The sequence below is a fragment of the Physeter macrocephalus genome, chromosome 17 (genome assembly GCF_002837175.3).
Source record: "Physeter macrocephalus isolate SW-GA chromosome 17, ASM283717v5, whole genome shotgun sequence".
Lineage (NCBI taxonomy): Eukaryota > Metazoa > Chordata > Mammalia > Artiodactyla > Physeteridae > Physeter > Physeter macrocephalus.
This window is the reverse complement of record NC_041230.1, coordinates 12,406,807-12,428,857: the sequence shown is the minus strand read 5'-3', so window position 1 is coordinate 12,428,857 and position 22,051 is coordinate 12,406,807. Positions and strand designations below refer to the sequence as shown.

The following is a 22,051-nucleotide window of genomic DNA, read 5'->3' as shown; positions in this document are numbered from 1 at the left end:
ATGTACCTAGGAATCTAAATTAACCACTCAAAGATTGTATGGTAAGCGTGGAGGCAGAACAAAGAGAGATGTCGATTATACGTAGTTCACTCAAGCTATGGTGAAACATCCTCAATATTAGCGTCTTCTTCTGCCTGACACACTTTTCTGCCTTGGACAAGGTTCAAGAAACATTCCCATATTCATGCACTTTGATCCCATGAAGTCTCCTCAATGATCACATTCGATATTCCAGAGATTCCTAGTTTGGAGCCCCTTGGCAAGCTCTAGAGTCCATGAAACCCTGGATTTGTATGAAAAAGATGTGTAATTATCAGCATAGTGAGGATATGTATTGTAACAGACACACTCCAAATTATCAGCTGCTTAACACGATAATGATTTATTTCTTGTTCCTACAAAGTCCAGTGAGGGTACAACCGGTCAGCAGGGATCCAAGCTCCTTCCATCTCAGGGCTCCACCATCCCCTAGGGCATCAGAGTACTCTGGATTTTTTGCTTTTAGCTGATAGATAAGGATCAAGAGAGCCTGGAGGGTCTTGCAGGAGAGTTTTTTGGCCAGGACTCACATGATCCTTAACTGCAAGGGAGTCTGGGAAATGTAGTTTAGCAGCGGGTTTGGGAGGAAAACGGAGCTGGTTTTCATAAACACACAGCAGTCTCTACCACGAGAGCATACGAGCATTTTCTTAGAAAGAAGGGTCGGGTTCTCAAAAGAACTGACAAGTCCCTAGAAGGTTAAGAATGCACAGTTTATTCAGACAATGTACTGGAGTGTCAGCTTTTCTAGTTATTGTCTCATTTTGGCCCTGCCTTCCTGAGACCCTACCCCCGTTCCTGTGCTGAGACTTGGTATCCCCAAGTACCCCGTGCACATATGTACAGACTAATTTATCCAATACACATTTACTGAGTGATTCCTCAGTGCCAGGCTCTGTGCTATGGGCCAGAAACATAGCAATAAATAAAACTCATGCCCTACACTCAGAGAGCTCACGGTGAATGGAAGGGATAGATACATAAACAGATTTTTTATTTTAAAAATTGGTAGGTACATTTATAAAGATTGGATCAGAGTATTATAAGAACGAGGAAGAGTATTCATCCAGGCTGAACCAAGTCTTAATGAATGAGTAGCAGGGAGGAAAGTCATTGTGGAGAGGATGAACGGCATAAGCGAAACTCCAAAGACAAAGAACGTGGAGTAAGGTCAAGGAAATGTTAATCTGGGAGTGAGAACAGAGAGGTCAGCAGGCCTCCGATTATGGAGGATTTTAACCCAGTTAAGAAGATTAGACCATCTGCTGGATTACTTTACAGATGGCTAATAGTATCTATTATGTGTTGATTTTTACTAACAACTCCCAAGGATAAACTGAATCCTATGTACAGGGGGTACCTGCCCGCCCTCCCTGCTACCACCAGCATCCCGTATACTCAGTGGTGTCCCTGGTTGAGGAGAATCATTGATGACGAGGATAGCTCACTTTTGTTTAGTAACGGTCATGCTCCGGCTACCCTTCTAAGCACTTTCTAGATATTAACTGGTTTAAACTTTACCAGACTAAGACCAAACAGTTCTGAGACCCAGAGGAGATCCAGAGGTGGAAAAGTCAATGTTACTTAAGGATCCCTAATTGCATCAACCCATGGGTGAGTCTCAAAAATGGAGGTCTGCCTGTTCTACTCTCTCCCAACCCATCTCTCAACCCCATCACGGCCTCTAATCAGGGTAAGAATCTGATCCAGAACAACAGTGGGGCTACTAGGTTACGGATCTTGAAGAGGGAGACCGTGTCTTGCCCATCTGTATTAGTAATGGACTAAGTGCTCTAATAAACAATTCCCAAACGTCAGTGGATTAACTCAAGAGAGGTTCACGCTGAACTTGTCTAAACTTCAATGTGGGCCGCCTCTTTTGTTGTGATTCAGAGACACAGGATCCTTCCGTTTTGTGGCTCCCCCATCCCCTAGGGCTGCAGCATTCTCGGCAGGGTCCTCTTGATCAGAGTTTCTCAACGTTGGCACTGTTGACATTTGGGATGACTCTTTGCTCTGAACTCCTGTTTTGTGCATGGTAAGCTGTTTAGCAATATCCCTGCCCTCTACCCAGTAGATATCAGTAGCACAGCTATCGGTTCCTCCCTCTATCTCTTGTAACAACCAAAAATGTCTCCAAACGTTGTCTAATTGTCTAATATCCTCTGGGGGAGGGGGCTCATAATTGCCCCTTCTCCATTGGGAACCACTATTCTATACTCAGTTGGCAGACAGAGGAACAAAGGAGTATGGAGGGTTGCTTGGGACTTGTGTTTTTTATGAGCCAGGAAACGATAACATCATTTTCACCCACATTCTATGAATCATAATTTAGTCCATGGCCCCACCTGACTAAAAGAGAGGCTGAAAAATGGATTCTAGCTATTAGCTCAGAAAGAAAAGGATGCTAGGTTTGGGTAGTACATGGGAGCTCTGCCTCACCATCTTTGTAACAGGAGCTAACACACATGCAGGAAGACAGGCATGTACCTACATGCACACATGTGCACACACATGTATGTGTGCACACACAAATGACCTATCAGAGTATCTTACACATAGTACTCCATCATTATATCTCTGAGGGAGGGAGGGAGGAAGGGGGAACGCGGCAAGGTGAAGGCAAGGAGGGAAGCTGTAATCCTGGACCGGCAGATGAAAAGTCCAAGTTCTCCTTCTAGCTCTGCTCAAAAAAAAGGTATTAACATTAAATCATTCCTTATCTTATACGGGTCTTCATTTCCTTCTCCACGAAATGAAGAATTTGGGCTAGAACTGCATTTCTTAAGATGCGTTCCAGGGACCATTAGTCTCTAGCACTATTGAGTAGTGGGGGAAAAAAAAAAAAGAATATACTCTATACCACTCCTGTTAATACAATCCTCAATTGCATATGGACCCTTCTGAGGAATCCCTCATTAAAAAAACTTAACTCGGGCTTCCCTGGTGGCGCAGTGGTTGGGTGTCCGCCTGCCGATGCAGGGGACACGGGTTCGTGCCCCGGTCCGGGAGGATCCCACGTGCCGCGGAGCGGCTGGGCCCGTGGGGCATGGCCGCTGAGCCTGCGCGTCCGGAGCCTGTGCTCCGCAACGGGAGAGGCCACAGCGGTGAGAGGTCCGCGTACCGCAAAAAAAAAAAAAAAAAAAAAAAACCTTACTCTATTTCACATGGTGTTTTCCAAACTTATTTTATTCTGCCAGTTATTTCTTGAACATCTGCTATGAGCAAGTCACTATTCTAGGTTCTGGGGATACATGGTGTAAAAGATCAAGTCCCTGTCGTCATACAGAAGAATAGAAAGGTCAAGAGTTGTGTTTCCTAAACTTCTAAGTGTCACCCCCTCCATACTTGCCACATCTGCACGCCACCAGAAATATTCTGTACTCAACATTTTTCTTCAAATGTGCTCACTTCAATACATTTATTTTATTTTATTTTTTCAATTTATTTATTTTTGGCTGTGTTGGGTCTTCGTTGCTGTGTGCGGGCTTTTCTCTAGTTGCGGCGAGCGGGGGCTACTCTGTAGTTGTGGTGCACGGGCTTCTCACTGCGGTGGCTTCTCTTATTGCGGAGCGTGGGCTCTAGGCGCACGGGCTTCAGTAGTTGTGGCACGTGGACTCAGTAGTTGTGGCTCGTGGGCTCTAGAGCGCAGGCTCAGTAGTTGTGGCGCAAGGGCTTAGTTGCTGCGCGGCATGTGGGATCTTCCCGGACCAGGGCTCGAACCCGTGTCCCCTGCATTGGCAGGTGGATTCTTAACCACTGCGCCACCAGGGAAGCCCTGGTTCCACTTGTTTAAATTTAAATTAAAATTTTAGAAAAGGAGGCTATTGAACCAGGTGACCCATTCTCTACGTCTACTTAATGGACTTCAAAAGTGAGAAAAACTCGGAGGAAGGTGTCAAATGAACTCTTTATTTGGAGGACCTTTGAGTTACTGAACTGTCCTGCTAGCAGGCAGAGGTAAGGAGGAATATGTCTTTCCAGTTTCCCAGCACAGATCAGGGTCAGGAGGTGAGGGATGGAATCTAACAGAGGGACCCTCCCTTAGCAGCCCAGGGCAGACCCACGCAGAGGCAGGGGGCTTCCAGGAGTGGCTCTGCGGCGGCGGGGGCGGTGGCGACCCGGCTGAGCCGAGGATTTGGAAGAACCCATCCTTTCTCTCTTTGCATGATGTCATTTCGAGGGGGATTAATTCCCTGGGGGATCAGCTTGCTCTAAACCTTGATAATCCAGATTTGTGATGTAATTCAGTGGCCTGAGTATCTGACACAAGGAGAAGGAAGTAGGAGGCTAGAGAGATAAAAACAGACTCTGCTTCCAAGAAATCAAGGAGGGGTTGGGGGGGCGGTAATCTCACTTGGATGCCTCTTTGATTAACCAGTTCCATGCCCAGTCTTATCGAGAACGCTGTTTCTAGCCTCATGATTGACATGCCTCCTTCTACTGAGAGAAAGAAACTGAGGAGATTTGAAGCAGCTGAAGCAAGAAGGGGGAAGGGTAGACTCTGTGCTGAACTCTTTGAGTCTAACAGGGGAAAAGACTACTTTAACCCAGAGGAAGTGCGGGAAGAGACTCTGGCAGGTTATAGGGATTTCGGATTACGTGCGGTCAAAAGATGTCATTAGTCTTTGGAATTTGGGTAGCGGCAACTAGACTGTTCTGTTCACATTTCCACACGCAGACTCTTCCTTCTTAAACCAGTTCCAGAGATGTAACCCCTACCCCATCTAACCCCTACGATAGACAAAGCTATCGTTTCTAGTCTAACCTCAATCCATAGCGCTGCAATGCCAGTCTCCCACCCTCTCTCCTTTGAGGGCCCATGGGGATGTGGTCCTCCACTAGGGCTTGATCCATGTTGACCAGGTGGAGAGTGACGGGGGATTCCAGAACCTTCTCAACGAGACATCATCTTCACAAACTCTGCCAAAACAAAATTTCTGGTGAGGCACCTCTTTGTTGGGTTTTTATTTTCTTCATTTGCTTTTTAAAATAATTTTTTTTATTGGAGTAGAGTTGATTTACAATGTTGTGTTAGTTTCAGGTGTACAGCAAAGTGATTCAGTTACACATATAGATATAGTCATTCTTTTTCAGATTCTTTTCCCTTCAGATTATTACAGAATATTGAGTAGAGTTCCCTGTGCTATGCAGTAGGTCCTTGTTGTTTATCTCTTTTATATATAGTAGTGTGTATGTATGTGAATCCCAAGCTCCTACTTTATCCCTCCCCCCTCAGTGAGGTACCTATTTGTAAGAGTAGCTGCTATTATTTTTTCCAGCCTTTACTATGTGTCAGGAACCACTGGTGATCTTTGGGAAATTAATAACTTGACCCCTCTATGCCTTGATTTCTTCATCTACAAAATGGGAATCATAGGATTGCTATTTACCTTCTATGGTTTTTAAGATGGTTAAACAATATAATGCTTAGAAGACACAGTCGGTGTTCCATAAATAGTCATTAAGAGTCTCTGATTTCAACTTTTCAACCGATCTTGGAGGGGTAAGTACCGTGTTACAGGTAAGCAGACTGAGGCTGGTGAGGTTGACCAGCATGGCTGAGATCACGTGGATGGTGAATGGAGAACCCTGGAATGAACCCAGGCGGTACTTGACTTTGCTGGGACTCAATGTCAGGTGGACTTATTGGGCCCACGCAGGTCTCGAGGCCCCTCTGTCCTTCCCTTGCCTGTGGTTGGCCTGAGGAACTATTTCCTCAAACCACTGTACCTCTCCCAGGTTTTCACTCATGCCTACTCTACACCTGAGCCTGGCTAGATCCAGCAGGCATCCAGCAAACATTTGCTATTTTGCAGCCATGCAACAAACATCTACTAAGTTTCTCTGCTGGGAACTGCACAGCAGAGATGGGTTAGAGAAGCTCCCTCTACCCCACAGGAATTCACAACCCAGGAGGCAAATGTAACTCAAGGTCTGCAGTCGTAACTTCCTTTGGAGAGGGAGAGAAAAATCCCTGTTAAGTCTTCACAGCTGGGACTACTACACCCAATAAGGATGGAGGGAAGCTTCTTAGCAGAGGTTGCACTGGCATGAACTCCTGAGAGATGGATAGGATTTGAAAATGCATTGATAACACGGGAAAGGTGTGGTAAGTGGAAGGAACATCAGGGAGAAAGGAACAGAAGTTGGAGAACACAGAGCAGTACCAAGGGTGCACCAGAGCATAAAAATTCAGAGAGTGGTTGTAGAAGACAGAGGCTGGGTGGGTGGGTAACTGGGGCGGCATCATGGATGCACTTGAATATCAGACTAAGAATTTGAACCAGAGAATGTCACGATGAGAACTTGACGTGCCCTATTGGTGTCTCCCACAGAAATGATCCCCCTCCCATCCGCTCAAGACTCCAATATTTCTCATTTATCCAATCACTCAAAACACATGTGCTGAGCTCTCTGCTAGGAATTGGGGTATGATGATGAAAGATTTAGTCTGTGGCCTCAGAAGGAAACAGGCAATCAACGACCGGAAGCTATTGTGATGTCATGTGCCAGTATCACTGCAGAGGCATGTGTGGGTGTTACCGGAGCACCGAGGGATGCCGAGCCTGATAAGAAAGATGGGGCCCCATCCAGGGCCATAGCTAAGACTTAGCCAGAGGAAAGAGGAAAGGGTTTTACAGACAGGACATGAGCAATGACAGCAAGGGGTCCTTAGTGCGTGATTTCTTTTAGTTTTTCTCTAAAACTGGGGAGAAAGGTATCATCATCTTTAGTCCCATTTTGCAGATGTGAAAACTGACACTATAAGAGAGGAAGTGACTAGGATAAGGCCACATAGTTAGTAAGAGGTGATCCTGAATTTGAAACCCATGAATCTGACCCCAGCATCCCAGCGGCTAACTAATCCACTCTCCTTCTGATGGGACATTTTTTTCCTATGATAAAGGCATCCAGGGAACAAAGAAGGGATGGGAGAGGTGGAGTAGGAATGGGCTTCTGGACAGGGTGTTCCAAGGAGTGGCCAAGACAGAAACAAGGAGAGGTGAGAGGCACTGAGCTCTTGGAAATGACATGGGCAGAAAGGGATGAAACAAACACCTCCAAAATCTAACCCCCCTCCTCCAACCTCAAACTGGGGGAAGAGTGAGAAGGAATGGCCGACTTGCAAAAAAAATCACACTGGGGAGATGGAGGTGGCTGCCCCTACACAACATCACCTTCAAAGTCGACGGTGCCATCTCCGTTAATATCGGCTTCCTGGACAACCTCGGAGATCTCCTGGGGAGTGAGCTTGTCTCCCAGGAGCCTCTGCATGGCCTGCTGCAGCTCCCCCAGGGTGATCTCCCCATCTCCGTTGGCATCAAACTGAATTGGAGCACAGGGGATAATATTAGCAACAATGACCACAATAATAATAATAATAGCACTGTTTATTGATCACTTACTGTGAGTCAAGAACTCAGCTAAAGATAATGAACAAGGACCTACTGTACAGCAGAGGGAACTATACTCAGTATCTTGTAATGACCTATAATGGAAGGGAATGCAAAAACAAGAATAGATACATTTATATATGTATATATATATATATAACTGAATATATACAGTTATATATATATATATATAACTGAATCACTTTACTGTATACCTGAAACTAACACGACATTGTAAATCATTGTAAATTTCACCGCTGTGGCCCTGGGTCCAATCCCGCAAGCCACGTGGTGTGGCCAAAACAAACAAACAAAACTCAGCTGAGAGCTTTTGCACGTTATCCTCTAAAAGTCAGCTCCTTGAAGGCAGGTTCAAGGAGCCTTGTTCCTTGTTCCATGCTTAGCCCTCCCTATGCTGCACACCTTTAACTAATCCACTAGAAAGTCTTAGAACGTAAGTCCTACGTCCAAACACTATCTGGGAACCAACTGCCCTTCTCCAGCTACGTTGATGCTAACCTGGTTCAAACCATAATCATCTCGTGCCTGATTACGGCGACAGCCTCCTAATCGGTCTTCCAGCTCCCACTGTGGTCCTACATAATCTGTCCTCCACACGTTGGGACTTGACATTCGTGTTCATTTAAAACACCAATCAGATCTTGTCCCTCCCTGGCTTAAAGTCCTCCAGTGGCTTCCTATCCCACTCAGAAGAAAATCCTGACACCGCTCCGTGACACGCAAACTCCTATGGGATGGGGTCCTGCCTTCAGCAACCCTTGTTTATTTCATGCTACTCTCGCTGGTTCATGCCTCTCCAAGTACTGCAGGCTCCTTGCTCTTCCTCAGACATGCCTTCCTGCCTTCCAGTGCTTGTACCTGCTGCTTTCTAACCCTGGGGTGTGAGTTCCCCTAGAGCAGTGCACGGCCCAGAGGAAATACCATGTGAACCTCATGGGTAATTTAAATTTTTCTAACAGCCTCCTACCGCCACATACACAAATTTTAAGGGAACAAGTGAAATTAATTTTTTATAATTGATTTTACTTAATCTATCTAATATATCATCTTAAAAATTTTAAATGTAAGCAATTTAAAAATTGATTTAACCATGTAATCAATTTAAAAATTATTAATGAACTATGTTACATTCTCTTTTTTTTTCTGGGATCAAACCATCTTATTTACCCAACGTCCTTCTCCTGGCCGGGATCTCTCCAGCTTCACAGTCACTGAAAAGCTGTTATATTCTTTTTATGCATACTGGATTTCATAAGACTTAGTATAATACCATGCTAAGGACTTATTTAGTATGTCCTTAGCATGGTTAGCTAACACACCTACCCTCCAAAGATACTTAAACTAAGCTACTAAATCTTAATCCAACATGTGTTTTATACTCACAGCACATCTCAATTCAGACACCAAATGTTATCAGAAATACTTGATCTGCATGTAGGTTTCATGAAGTATATAGCTGAAAAGGTAGATTTGCATACCCAAGTTGTTCCAAATGAAAGTTTTCCAATAATTGCAGTGAGTATTCATTTTTAGATTCAAATGAATTGAAATTATATTCAATTGAATACAAATGGAAATTAATTTAATTGAAACTAATCAAAATTAAATACAATTATGTGTATACAATGGAATATTACTCAGCCATAAACACAAAGAAATAATGCCATTTGCAGCAACATGGATGGACCTAGAGATTGTCATACTAAGTGAAGTAAGTCAGAAAGAGAAGGACAAATATCATATGATATCACTTATATGTGGAATCTAAAATACGACACAAATGAACATATCTACGAAACAAAAACAGACTCGCAGACATAGAGAACAGACTTGTGGTTGCCAAGGGGGAGGGGGTGGGGGAGGGAAGGATTGGGAGTTTGGGATCAGCAGATGCAAACTGTTATATAAAGGATGGATAAACAAGGTCCTACTGTATAGCATAGGGAACAATATTCAATATTCTGTGATAAACCATAATGGAAAAGAATAGGAAAAGGAATGTCTATATATGTATAACTGAATCGTTGCGCTGTACAGCAGAAATTAACACAACACTGTAAATCAACTATACTTCAATAAAATTTTTTAAAATTAAATACAATTAAAAATTCAGTTCCTCAGTCACACAAGCCACATTTCAGGCCAGCGGCTACCACTGTGGACAGAGCATTTTCATGATCACAGGAAGTTCTATTGGACGATGCAGCTCTAGATCTTTACATGAAGCTGAGAGAGAAAACCACACAGCTAGTAGGTAGAGATCTTCCTGGGATTTGGACTCGTGTTTGCCTGACTCCAGGGTGTCCCCTTCCGAACACTATACTCTTCTTTATTTTTGCCTCACGTAGTTGAAAGCTCTCTGAGAGAGAAGAGCATTTTATCAAGGAATCTAAGTGAATTTCAGCAAGCCCCTTACCCTCCCTGGATCTCATCTTTTTAAAGCATCCCTACAACAAGTAGTTTCAAGCAGATGATGTCTTGGAGCTTCTTTCTGGGATCTCAAATTCTTGGATTCCCTCTTCCTATTACAGGCACAAGGTTTAGAGGTTCTAGCATGTGCTTTGTAGATTGCAGGATCTTGGATAAGGTATGCAATTTCCATGAGCCTCAGTTTCCTCATATGTAGTATTGGGATACATGACTACTTCTAATGTTATTTGTGAGGACAAAATTAGATGAAATAGGTAGAGGACCTTGTCCACTGCAAGTGCTTGAAATATGTTATTTTCCTTCCCTATAAATCCCACCAGAGTTAGAAAAATAACTGGTTTTGGTGGGTTCTGTCCATGGTTAATGGCTAATCATAGACCTCCTGGGTCTCCCTCAACCACCTCCAACATTATGAAACTTACTTCCTTGAAAGCATCTCGCATCTCCTGGACACCGATCATCCCAGCTGTTTCTGCAAGCAATTTGGGGGCCATCAGCTCCACAAAATCGTCAAAATCTACACGGCCACCCACTGAGGACAGAAGAGGCAGGTCTAGTGAGATTCCATATGTCCCCAACCCTCCATTACCTCACTTTGCCCTTCAGCTCTGTTCAAGAAATAGATCTGCTCCCATCTCTCTGCCTTCTAAGAGCTTTCTTTCTTAGCCAACTCATGCCCTCTTGTCCCTCTCATCTGAACAGGAGTGGATGGGGTGCCGTATGGTGTCACACCAACTAACTGTTGGTGTGACCTTGAGAAAATCTCTTAATTGGTTCAGATCTAGGTTCCCTCATTGGCAGATCTGGAGAAGGGAGAGTATGAATTAAATGAGCACTAAATCCCTTTCAGATATGAATACTATCACCTCTTTGAATTCAGCATTGTTTACTCAGTAACATGCCCAGAAGCAAACCCCGTAGCAATTTTATCCCAGCTTCGATGACAAAATCAGCTTGTCTCCATCTAAAAACCCATCTTTTTTGTAACATTATTCACCAACATTAGGCTCCAACTCCAAGTCTGTTTCCAGCATCAAATACAACTCCAGTGTTGCCCTCCACTGACGAATCTTAGTGGTGATAGTAATAACTTACATCTAATAAGCATTTACTGGAGGCTAAGCCTTTACCTGTATTAACATCTTTATCCCTTCCTTTCTACAATCCCACAAGGTAAGGAGTGATATCATCTTCACTGGGTGGATGGGGAAACCGAGACTCAAGAGTGGGGGCTAACTCCACTTCTTATATGACTACAATTAGTAAATAACAGAACTGGGACTTGAACCCAAATCTATCCCTAAAAGTCACGCTTTTAACCACTTCAAACGTTGCCTCCCTAAGTAGAGTTTGAACTGTTTCCTTCCAGACTTCTAGCCCCTCTTCCCTCCTCCCTATCTCCAACTCTACTCTCAACCTCCATATATCTTTCCTAATTCCACCCTTAGCTCTCCCCTAAGCCCAGTCATTCCTCCCACCCCCTGGCCTCACAGTTCATGCGGATTTGCTGGCCCAGTTCAATCAGTTCCATCTCCGTGGGCATGTAACCCATTGTCCTCATGAGATTCCCCAAATCCTTACAAGAGATGAACCCATCTCGGTCCTTGTCAAACTCAAGAAATGCTTCCCGGAGCTCTGAAAGTTAAGAGAGAAGAACTTTGGGGAAGTTGAAACAGTCACTGGGGAATAGTAGCATCCCTTGAAACTATCAGTGAGGCACTGACTAAAGACTCCTCAAAAAAGAATACATTATAAAATTTTTTAAAAGGAGTGATGTATGAAACGCGTTAGCAAAGAGAATAGTTCCTGAGACCACTAGACGATAGCACTGAAGTCCTTCACATTTTTGGGTGAAGTTATGGGAAACTTCGAAACTACCAAGAGAAAAAAACAAGTTTGGACTCATCCTAAAACTCAGGCATTATTTGTGGGTCTCTGAGACACTTGGGTATGGGGATGGTTTCTAAACACTTGGGGAAGTACTTAAACCGCCACAAAATCACAGTTGAGTGGGAAGAGAGTGATGTAAAATTTTCATGTCAAGGGGTTTATATTGAAATGCACAAAGGAACAGAGAGCCGGCAAGTGGGTGGAGGGCAAAGTGGGGGCATTTAGGGGAGAGTTTTACCTTCAATCTCATCTGGTCCCAGTGGTCTTTCCTAGAAAGGAATGGAGGGGGCAGGGGATTTGGACAGAGGATCAGGGATCCACATTCACTTCTTGAAACACATCTCATCCTCATCCTTTCCTGTTTCTCTTCCCTTCTTGCTCCCGTCTACCCCTCTCACCTTCTTCCTCCCATCTCCTGACTCCCATTCCATGGCGATTTGTTTCTCCTGCTCTTCCTCACCCCTTCTCATTTCCTCTCTCCCATCCTTGAATCTTGGTCTCTCTCCTCCTGCCTCTCCCAAATAGACACCCATCCTGTTGTGCCAAAATGGGTCCTGGAGGCCACGGAATCCAATCCCCTTCTTCTCCAGATGAAGAAAGCCAGACTTAGAATCACAGCTCACATATTCAGTTTGCTGACTGGGCCAGGCTTCCACAATCATTTCATTTAAACTTCTTTGAGGTAGAGCCAAATATCATTCCCATCTCATTTAAGAGGAAGTCGAGGGACAGAGAGGTTAAGGAACCTGCCTGAGGTCACACAGCTCATAAGTGGCAGATCCCCTGCCAAAGCAGGGAGACGTTAAATCATTCCTTTGAGGTCATGCAGAAATTCAGGTGCATTGAGAGCTGGGATTTGAATGCAGGTCTACTGGCTGCCAGGTCAGAATTCTTTCCACTATACCCCACTGGCTGTTTTTCCACCTGCCTCCATGCTTTCTCTCAAGGGTTAGAATCCCTTGGCTGTGGAAGCTGTGTTCAGTGGCACCCAGGCAGGAGGATCACTGCCACCATGACCAATTCCTAAAACCTTTCATGTTGCCACCACCCCCTCCTGGACATAACTGAAGGGTCAGGCTTGGGCACATGGCACATCACCTGGGAAATTCCATCAACCCCTGGCCTCTTTCACCCCCTTTTCTCCCTTTATCCTTGGAGATTTTCCCCCAGCTTCTCTTTCTTACTATCCCCTTCTCCCCAAATCTTTCTCTCTCTCTCTCATGATCTTAAAAAATAACAATTAAAATCATGCCCGTTGGAATCAAACAGACCTGACTCTGCCACTTACTAATTGTATAAGCTTAAAGCAAGGGACTTGATGACTCAGAGCCTTAGTATCCACGTCTGTAAAATAGGAACGAAAGTATTATGGACCTCATGCGTCATTCTGAGGATTAAATGACATCAGGAATGCAAAGCCCTTGGCACAGGTCTGGGCACACAGCGGTGACTTAATAGGTGGCATCTATGGGTATCACCACCTCCATCATCCTCACCATCGTCACCACTGTGGGTGTCAAAGAAAAGAATAATGATCATCAACAGTGACATCTTCCTCGTTCCCCTTTCCTTTTTCCTCTCCTGCATCTTCCACCTTTTGGTCCCGACTTCTGATTTCACCCTCACCCATCTCACCGACCCACCTGTTCCCACAATGCTCCCTGGAATTCTTCTACCTTCTCAGTTCATGCTCTCCCCACCTGCTCCCCTCTTGTCCCTTCCCTTCCCCGCATCCCAGCTCCCTTTGGATGAGGAGGATGTCCACCACCCTCCCTCATTGTCCCCAGACTCACCCGCTGCTTCTCAGCGATGCCTTTTCTTAAGAAGATGCAGGCGGGGCCCGTGGGAAACTGCATGGAGGGGGCAGGGCAGAGCTCACCAGGCGCCAGTCTCAAGACAGCTCCCCCTCCCTCCTGTCCCCCTTGGTGGCTCAGCCTCCTTGTCTTCTCTACCACTCCTTTGCCAACTCTCCCTGCCTCTCTTGGCCTCTCCCTCGGTCACCTTGGCTCCCTTAGAGCTGTGACAGCTGGGTCAGAAATCTCTACTCGGGTTGGGGAGGGATCACAGTTGCTCCTGCCTCCCCATCTGGCTTGAGAATGGAGGGGGAGCCAGTGTCAGGCTCCGACCTTTTATCCCCAGGATAGAACTGGAAGGATAGTTTTGAAAATGAGGATTAGGGCCGAGGGCATCGATTCATACAATGTTTCAGCAGGCACGTTGAGTGATCAGTCTAAGCCTGGCCTCTGCTGGCCTTTGCGTGTGTGAAGATGGAGAGGACATCTGGCCTCCGGGAGCTCTAGGGTTAAGTCAGGAATGTGTGGAAATGAGCAGAATGCAAAAACTGCGTGACAAGCGGACTTCAGGAACAGACATGCACGGTGGCTCAGAGGGGGATATTTGCCCTTCCTCTTGCTCCTCTCTTCCCTTCCTTTCTTCCTGAATAGTTCAGGGGGGAGGGGCAAGGTAGCCATCCATGCTGGTGGGGGTGGTCAGAGCCCAAGGAGGCGATAAGGGTGCCTGCACGGAGTGGGGAGGGAGGGGGAGTCGCCACGGCAGGGGGGTGGGGGGGGGGGGTGGAGGTGGCGTGCAGCCCCGCCCAGAGCATCAGGGCCTGGGAAGGTGAGGAGGAACCCAGGCAAGAGCAGCCTGCTGTGGAATACTGGGGCATGGGCTGGGGGATGAGGGCATCCACATGCAAGCCTCACATCACCTAGGGGGAGGGTTTCCACTGCGAGCAAAGTGCAGGCAGCACGGTGTAGGGGGCTGAAGGCAGATCACGGCGAGAAAGGCATCCCCACGGGGGTGGGACGGCAACGGAGAAGGGAGACCGGTTACATGTGGGATTGTATTGAGGCTAATGGGAATCAGGTTGCTCGCTGTTGGAAAAGGGAGTTCCTGATACAGTATAGAAAGGGGAAAAGGTAAAAGGAGCTCTGTGGTGTTGGATGGGAATGGGAGGCATTGGTATATACTCATGGATTTCAGCTTACAGAGAGGGATATACAAAGCAACACAGACGTCACTGTGTGTGTAGGGACACGGGAACATATATGCTCTAGCTAAGAGGACACAGAAGCAGTGACACCACAGCATTAATGAACACCTCTACCATCCAGATCCTGACTTCTAAATACCATTCTCCACTAAATAGGAACCAAGTCTCCTAGAAGCAATGGCTGATTTTCACGTCTGGAGCAGGACAAGTGTTAATATCAGAAGATGAGCCTAAAATTTACATCCTGTTGTGCCATGAAGCAAGGATGTGCTCAAAGAGTTACGGAGGCATGTCCAAAGAACACAGAGGTCAGCTTGAAGAAGTTCCACTGGCCATTTGAAAATTAAAACAAATTATATAGGATAAATAGGAAACCAGGAGTCCATACAAATACAGATAAGTGGAAAGGTTGATACTTACACAGCTCAAAGTACCTCCTCACAAAATGCTAATCTCAAAGGAGAGTCCCTTTACAGTGGGGAAACTTGGCGGACACTTTCTTTTCCTTTTTTTTAAAGAAAAATATTTATTTATTTATTTATTTGGCTGTGCCGCGTGCAGGATCTTCGTTGAGGGTGTGTGGGATCCAGTTCCCTGACCAGGGATCGAACCGGGGCCCCCTGCGTTGGGAGTGTGGACTCAACCACTGGACCACCAGGGACGTCCCTGGCAGACACTTTCTTAAATGATTAAAACGAACATCATCAGTACCGTAACAAACCAAGATGACACATTCCAATTCATATGCAATTATGAATTTTTGCTCCTGCAAACCTCCCTGGCTCCCCTCCTGCAGACTCTTCCCAGAGCCCAGCTCCTAGAATCATCTCCTAGAATCACAGGGGGAATATGGTCTCCGCTGCTCCCCTCAGCTCCAGGCTCATCTCTTCAGGGTCTGTGACATGCAGCCGTCAGCATGATCTTTTCACCCCTAGACCGTACTGTGTCGCTTCTCTGACTGCAGGATAAGGTCACAGCCTCGCAGGGGCACACAGGCCGGGCTCGCCACGAGGCACTTTATTTAGCTGGGGGCTGAGTGCAGGGTCTCTTGCAGACTGCCCAGACCAAACCCTGGCCCTCCACTCCCTAGATGGTAGACCCGGGGAAAGTAACTTAACAACCCTGTGCCTGTGTCCTCACCTGCTTAATGGGGACAATAAAAGCACCTACCTAGCGGGGTTGTCATGAGGGTCATTGCCCAGCCCTGGCAGAGGGACATGGCAGCCCTGGCTGGTTGAGTGTGTTCACAGGGGCCCTGCAGGGGCATGGGGAGGAAGGGCATGTCCCTGGCCCCTCTTTCCTCAGGAAGACCCCAGTCCATGCCTAAGGGAACCGTGGGGATCCATGCAGAGCCGGACTGTCACTGGAATCCCCAGACATACAGTACTTAACACCTAATCAAACATTTTGCCTTAAATGTTTTATTTGAACTTGATAAATACGGATGCACATTAATTGCCAATCCTTTAAGGAAGAGATCTTTCAACTAAGAGAAACAAACCCCATTTTTACAGTGGTGTGATCACAACAGGATTTTGTTATCTTTTTCTCCCACCTCCACCCCACCCCCAGGACACGAAGCTCAGTTAGGCAGCTGCTGCCCTTGGTTTATTGGTTAAGGGTTGTCAGGGCGGCTTTCTCTGTGACTCTCCTGGTTCGTTCCTCATGATCACAAGGTGGCAGCCCCAGCACCAACCATCACATCCACAGTCAGGGCAGGAAGAAAGGAAGGGCTGCCACAACCAGGTCTCCTTTTTGATCAGGAAAAGTAGCACTGACTATACTCCAGGCACTGTGCTACGGGCTGGGGGATGTAAGGATGGGGAAAACAGGTATGTCCACTGCCTGCCCTCACAGATCGGGTCTGGAAAGCTGTGCTGAGGATTCAGAGGCCAGGCGTGGTCACTAGATGGCGGGTGGCAGAGCTGGGAGTCTCACACACAAGTCACCGCACTTAACAGTCTCCCAACAGGATGGGGACCGTCCTGGAAAGGTGTGGGGCCTGAAGCCAGACTGCTGAGTCCGAAGCCTGGTGTGGTCCTCCCAGCAGCAGCCCTGGGGAAGCTACTTCCCCTCTCCGTGCTTCCTCATCTGTGAAGCAGGCTCTCGACGTGCCTACCTGGTAGGCTTGCTGGGAGGTTAGAGGAATTAAGAGAGAGAGTTTGGACGGCCACTGTCCAACAAAATAGCCATTCGGCACACGTGGCTATTTAACTGGAAATTAAAACTTGAGCCCCCGGTCGCGCCGGCCCCACCTCAACCGCTCACCAGCCACACGCCGCCCAGCGCAGACGCAGCGCATTTCCATCGCCGCAGAGCGCTCCACTGCAAGGCCCTGGTTTCGACAGTTGTGACACACTGTTACACGCCGTCGAAGGGTGAGCTGTTATGGCTGAACCCCCAGAGCCCAGCGCGGACACAGAGCAGGTGTTCGACAATTATTTATTGAAAAGAATGACAGAACCCCAGACCCCGGCTGAAACCACCCCCTCCCACACACACACCTGACTATCAAAACCCCGCACCGGGCAACACCAGATTGCCGAGCACCTGAGGTGACGCCCCTGGGCCCCCTCCGCCCTCAGCCCCCAGGGAGAACAGGGGGCCTAGTAGAAATCTTCCAGGTCAGAGTCTGACTCTGCGCCTTGCTGCTTCTGAATCTGACTTTGCTTCCGGTACAGACAGGCCACCTGAAGCGAGAGGGTGGGTGGTGGGAGGGTCAGAAGCCCTGGGGCTGCCCCGCCCCCTTCCTTGCCAAGCCAGGCCAGAGCCCACCTTCTCCAAAAAGCAGGCCTGGCCGGGCAAGCCCACCCCTGGGCCAACCACCCACCCTCTCCCGCGGGCCTCACCTGGGCACTGGTGGTGGCCTCCTCCGGCTTCTTGTCCTCACGGACGCAGATAAACCGAGGGAAGCGGAGGGAGATTCCCTTCTCGCTATCCACCTGCGGAGGCGAGGCGGGGCACGGTGGGGGGAGTGGTGATGGGGACCAAGCAGCAGCCCAGCCTGCTCCCGGCAGCGACTCCCCGTCCAAAGTCTCCTCCCCACTCCTGCGCCTCGGGCCTGTTTCCTGATCCATACAATGGGGCTAAGCCATGGGTCGATGGGTCGTGGTAAAAATTAAATAAGGGCATTTAGTGCTTGGGGCCGCTCCCCTGGAGCAGGAAGGAGTGTGTAAGAAACACAGGCTTCAGTGGCTGTGCTTTATGCTGCTGTTATTATTATTAGGGCCAAGAGGGGTGGATTCTAGAACCAGACTGTGAGGTTCAAATCCCAGCTCCCGACCCTCAAGAGCCTCGTGACCCTGGGCCAGTTGCGCTCCCTGGGGCTCTATTTTCCCATCTGTAAAATGGGATGGTCAGTGTCTTGGTGAGGATGAGTGTGAACAAGCGACATGCCTGCTTCACCTAAACGCTCCATAACTGCTGTTCCCATCTCTTTATTACCAGGGGCCCCCGACTTCCCGAGACGGTGCAGGAGTGAGAAATTTCAAGAAGGAAACTAGATAAAAAGTATGAGTTTTGCCTTTACATGGAAGTCAGCTGCTAAGCAGAAAAGCGCATGCTAGCTTTTGAAGGGTCAGAAAAAATCCCAAAGGGAGTATGCACTTTAAGATTTCCTGTTCCTCGGTCAACTATACTTTAATTAAAAAGAACAAAACAAAACACCTCCAAATTGATGTTTCTAAGAATCCATAAAGAGAAAACAATATAATTTGCATTTCAACAATGTCATTAAGATTTGGGATCTCTGGATTTTAGGGTTGAATACCTTGGTTGACAATAAGCTGAATTTCTGTGCTAATAAAAGACATCTGTAACAGTAAAAAAAAATTTCCTGATCTTCGGAAGGAGGATGCTAAGAGCTGTCCTAGTGCCGGTGGGGGAGTGTTTCCCCAGGGACACTGATCCTCTAGCAGTTGCGGAGGACAGAACCACTATGAGAGAAATTAGCCAAGGAATGTTAGAACTTAGTAGCGTGAAAATTAACTACAGTTGAGAAAGAAATGCAGTAGTGGACCTAAATGCTCAGCAGGAAGTATCCTAAATTTTTACTAAAAAGAACTGTTTTCAAAAATTACTCAAGAGCGTAATGTGAGATCATATTTAAGAAAGAGATTTTTAAAAAATGATACCAATGAACTTATACACAAAACAGAAACAGACCCACAGACACAGAAATCAAACTTATGGTTTACCAAAGGGGGAAGCAGGGGAGGGGGGTGAGGGATAAATTAGGAGTTTGTGATTAACGGCTACACACTACTATATATAAAGTAGATAAACAATAAGAACGTACTATATAGCACAGAGAACTACTCAATGTTTTGTAGTAACAAAGGGAAAAGAATCTGAATATATATATATATATATATATATATATATATATATAAAACTGAATTACTTTGCTGTACACCTGAAACTAACACAACATGGTAAATCAACTATACTCCAATAAGAACATAAAGTTAAAAAAATAAAAATAAAAAAATTTTAAAAATCAAAGAAAGCAATTTCACGGTTTTCTTTCTACTCCTGGGGAATTTCTTTCTTTTTTTTTTTTCTTAATGAGATTTTGACCTCATTATCTGAAACCCAAATAAAACGCAAGCGCCAGTCTTCCTAAGCATCACCCAGGAAGCTCAGACATGGGCTCTAAGATCCCCTCCCCCCGTTTCCCCACCCTCCCAGCTGGGGTTCCTTCGGAGGGTCTATTCCAGGGTCCCCCAGTTACTCACCAGGCCCCGGGCAGCCGGGTAGATGGGGGAGAGGGAGAGGTCTGCGCACTTCACCTCCCACACGGCGCTGGGGTCCAGCCAGTGGTCGGGGGCCACGGCACCGTCGGCCCGGACATACGAGCGTGGGGCGGGCAGCACCAGGGCCTGCAGCCAGTGGCGGGAATAAGGGAGAGAGGGTCTCGGATCTCAAAGTCAAGGCTGAGGGGAGGGTTGCGGGGGGTGGGACTGGAGAGTGAGGCAAGAGGGAGGAAGACGGAGGAAGGGGATAGATACAGATGCCCCTCCAAGTAAAAAGCTGCTGGTAGGTGGAGCTGGGGGGGATGGGGGAAACGGGAAAAGGAAGAAACGACAGAGACCCTGGGAGCTGAGACAAGAAATTAAAGGCAGAGAGAGTCAGAGAGAGGAACCGAGACCCAGAGACGGGGAGTCAGAGACCTAGAGAGAGAGGGGGGCGGAACCAAGAATGGGACAGACAGGACCAGAGACACCAACCCACAGGAAAGCCAGAGCACGCCCCAAATGCCTGGGACCAGGACAGCAAACAGCCCGACGACTAGGGGCTCCGCTGGCATCCTAAGGGCGAACTCGGGAAACAAGCAACACGCCCTCCCTGAGCCTGTCCCGGGTGCGGCCGAGGCACTGAGCCCGGGGAGACGAGGCTCCCTGACCGGAGGCTCTGGCCGGTAGCTGGCAGGGCTGGGACGTGAACTTGGACGTGCTGGACTCCGAAGCCAGCTCCGCAGCACCGGGCGCACGGCCCGAGCCTCCCGGAGGGCGAGAGCCCCAAGCACACACAGGGAGGGCTCACCTGGAGCCTCTGGTGGTGCTCCTCCAGCTCCTCGTCACTGAAGCCCGTTCCGAGCTGCGAGGAGGACAGGGCGTCAGAGGCTCCGCTTCCCCCAGTGCCCGCCCCGCCCCCGCCCCGAGGCTGAGTCACACCCACTCCCTTCCCGCTTCGGCGGCCCCCCAGCCCCCGGCACCTTGCATATGGCCTGCAGTTCCTCGCTCTCCTCGTCGTAGGCGGCCAGCAGGAAGCCCCCATACCGGCCGGCCCGCTTTCCCCGGCCCAGGTAGGCGCCGATCACGACGAGGTCCAGGGTGTCGCCCACGCCGTCGAGGTAGTCCTTCTTCAGCTGGGAGGAGGGAAGGTGGGGGATGAGGGTGGGACGCCCGGGTGTGGCTCCCGCCGCTGGAGGCGCGACGAGGGGCTGGGTGAGAAGACCCATGACAGTCACAGGGAGGAGACTGGACGTGGAACAGGTTTCTAGGCTGAAACGGTTGATGAGAAAGAGGGGACTCAAATGCGAAGAGGAGGCGGGATCGAGGGGACAGGTCAGGTGGGGAGACCTCGGGGGTCACCCCGGAACCCCACTCCGTTCGATATGGAGGCACATTCCACTCCTTCACACAGAGAACATTTATCCATTCATTCCAAAAACATTAATTAAGTGCCAACTGTGTGCCAGGCAGGAGCTCAGCCGTGGGGATACAACAGAGAATATTTCTTGAGACTGTCAAGGTTTGTACCTGCACAGCCGCTTACAGCTTAGTGGGGGCGGGACGGACCATAAACAACTAAAAAACACACAGGGAGGGATTTCCCTGGCGGTCCAGTGGGTAAGACTCCGCGCTCCCAATGCGGGGGGCCCAGGTTCGATCCCCGGTCGGGGAACTAGATCCCGCAGGCATGCCGCACCGAAGTCTGCATGCCGCCACGAAGAGCCCATGTGCCGCAACTAAGACCCGAGCAGCCAAAATAAGTTAAGTAAATATTTAAAAAAACAAACAAACAAAAAAACGCACACAGGGAAACCCTGTCCACAGGCTCGGCCAGTTCAGCACCCGGCTATCTCCCGCTTGGGTCTCCTGGCCCCCTCCTCACTGCTGCCTCTCTGCTCAAGCTCCCATCACCTCTTACTGGACAGCTGCCTTCCGCCTGCCTGCTCGCACTTCTGCCCAGCACCCCCGCACCCGTCCACCACTCACAGAGCGGCCGGAGGACCTGTGCCAAACGACAATCAGACCAGGTGACTTCCCCCTTAAAACCTCCGCTGGCTTCCTGAAACCCTTCGAGGAAAACCCAGTTTTCTTTTACCACCCACTGCTAGGTGATCTGGGACCCACTCTCTGCCCTGACCTCACCTCATGCCTCGACGGTCCTCGACCCCTGCACACACCGAGCTTGTTCCTACCCCAGGGCCTTTGCACTTGCTGCCCGCCCCCAACCCCCACCTACATGCTCCGTCCCTGATCTTCACATGACCGACCACTTCCTATCATCCATGTCTCGACCCAAACACTGCCTCTGGAAAGGCTTTTCCCAATCACCGAAAGTACTGCAGACCCTCCCTGGCCCCAAGTGGACTTGCCTTCTTCATAGCACTCATCACTCCCCGACTTGATCCCGTTTGCATCCTGGCTGACTTCCTGGCGGAAGGCAAGCTCAGAGGGAACAGAAAGCTCCTTGGGCTCCCTCACCCCCACATCTGGGGTGCCTAGCTGGGCGGTTCTCCACCAGTCCTTGGTGAATTTGCTCATGGTGA

General features: G+C 48.3%; 2 protein-coding genes across 3 annotated transcripts in view; both read right to left on the bottom strand.

Moving 5' to 3' along the window:
* Positions 1-4,936: 4,936 nt before the first annotated feature.
* On the bottom strand, positions 4,937-13,633 carry CABP5 (calcium binding protein 5). Its single transcript, XM_007112359.2, has 6 exons — positions 13,571-13,633; positions 12,016-12,046; positions 11,379-11,522; positions 10,310-10,419; positions 7,221-7,368; positions 4,937-4,962 (listed from the first exon to the last, which is right to left on the bottom strand). The coding sequence occupies exons 1-6, from the start codon at positions 13,631-13,633 to the stop codon at positions 4,937-4,939; spliced, it is 522 nt and encodes a 173-aa protein (XP_007112421.2).
* Positions 13,634-16,583: 2,950 nt separating this feature from the next.
* Positions 16,584-22,051, bottom strand: part of LIG1 (DNA ligase 1) — a 42,224-nt gene continuing 36,756 nt past the window's right edge. For both annotated transcript variants that reach the window (XM_007112357.4, XM_007112358.4), the window contains 5 exons: positions 20,489-20,641; positions 20,317-20,370; positions 19,509-19,652; positions 17,622-17,714; positions 16,584-17,462 (listed from right to left, as the gene is read on the bottom strand). In XM_007112357.4, the coding sequence (XP_007112419.2) occupies positions 17,379-17,462; positions 17,622-17,714; positions 19,509-19,652; positions 20,317-20,370; positions 20,489-20,641 (528 nt within the window). In that variant the 3' untranslated portion in view covers positions 16,584-17,378. The remainder of the gene's footprint in view (positions 17,463-17,621; positions 17,715-19,508; positions 19,653-20,316; positions 20,371-20,488; positions 20,642-22,051) is intronic.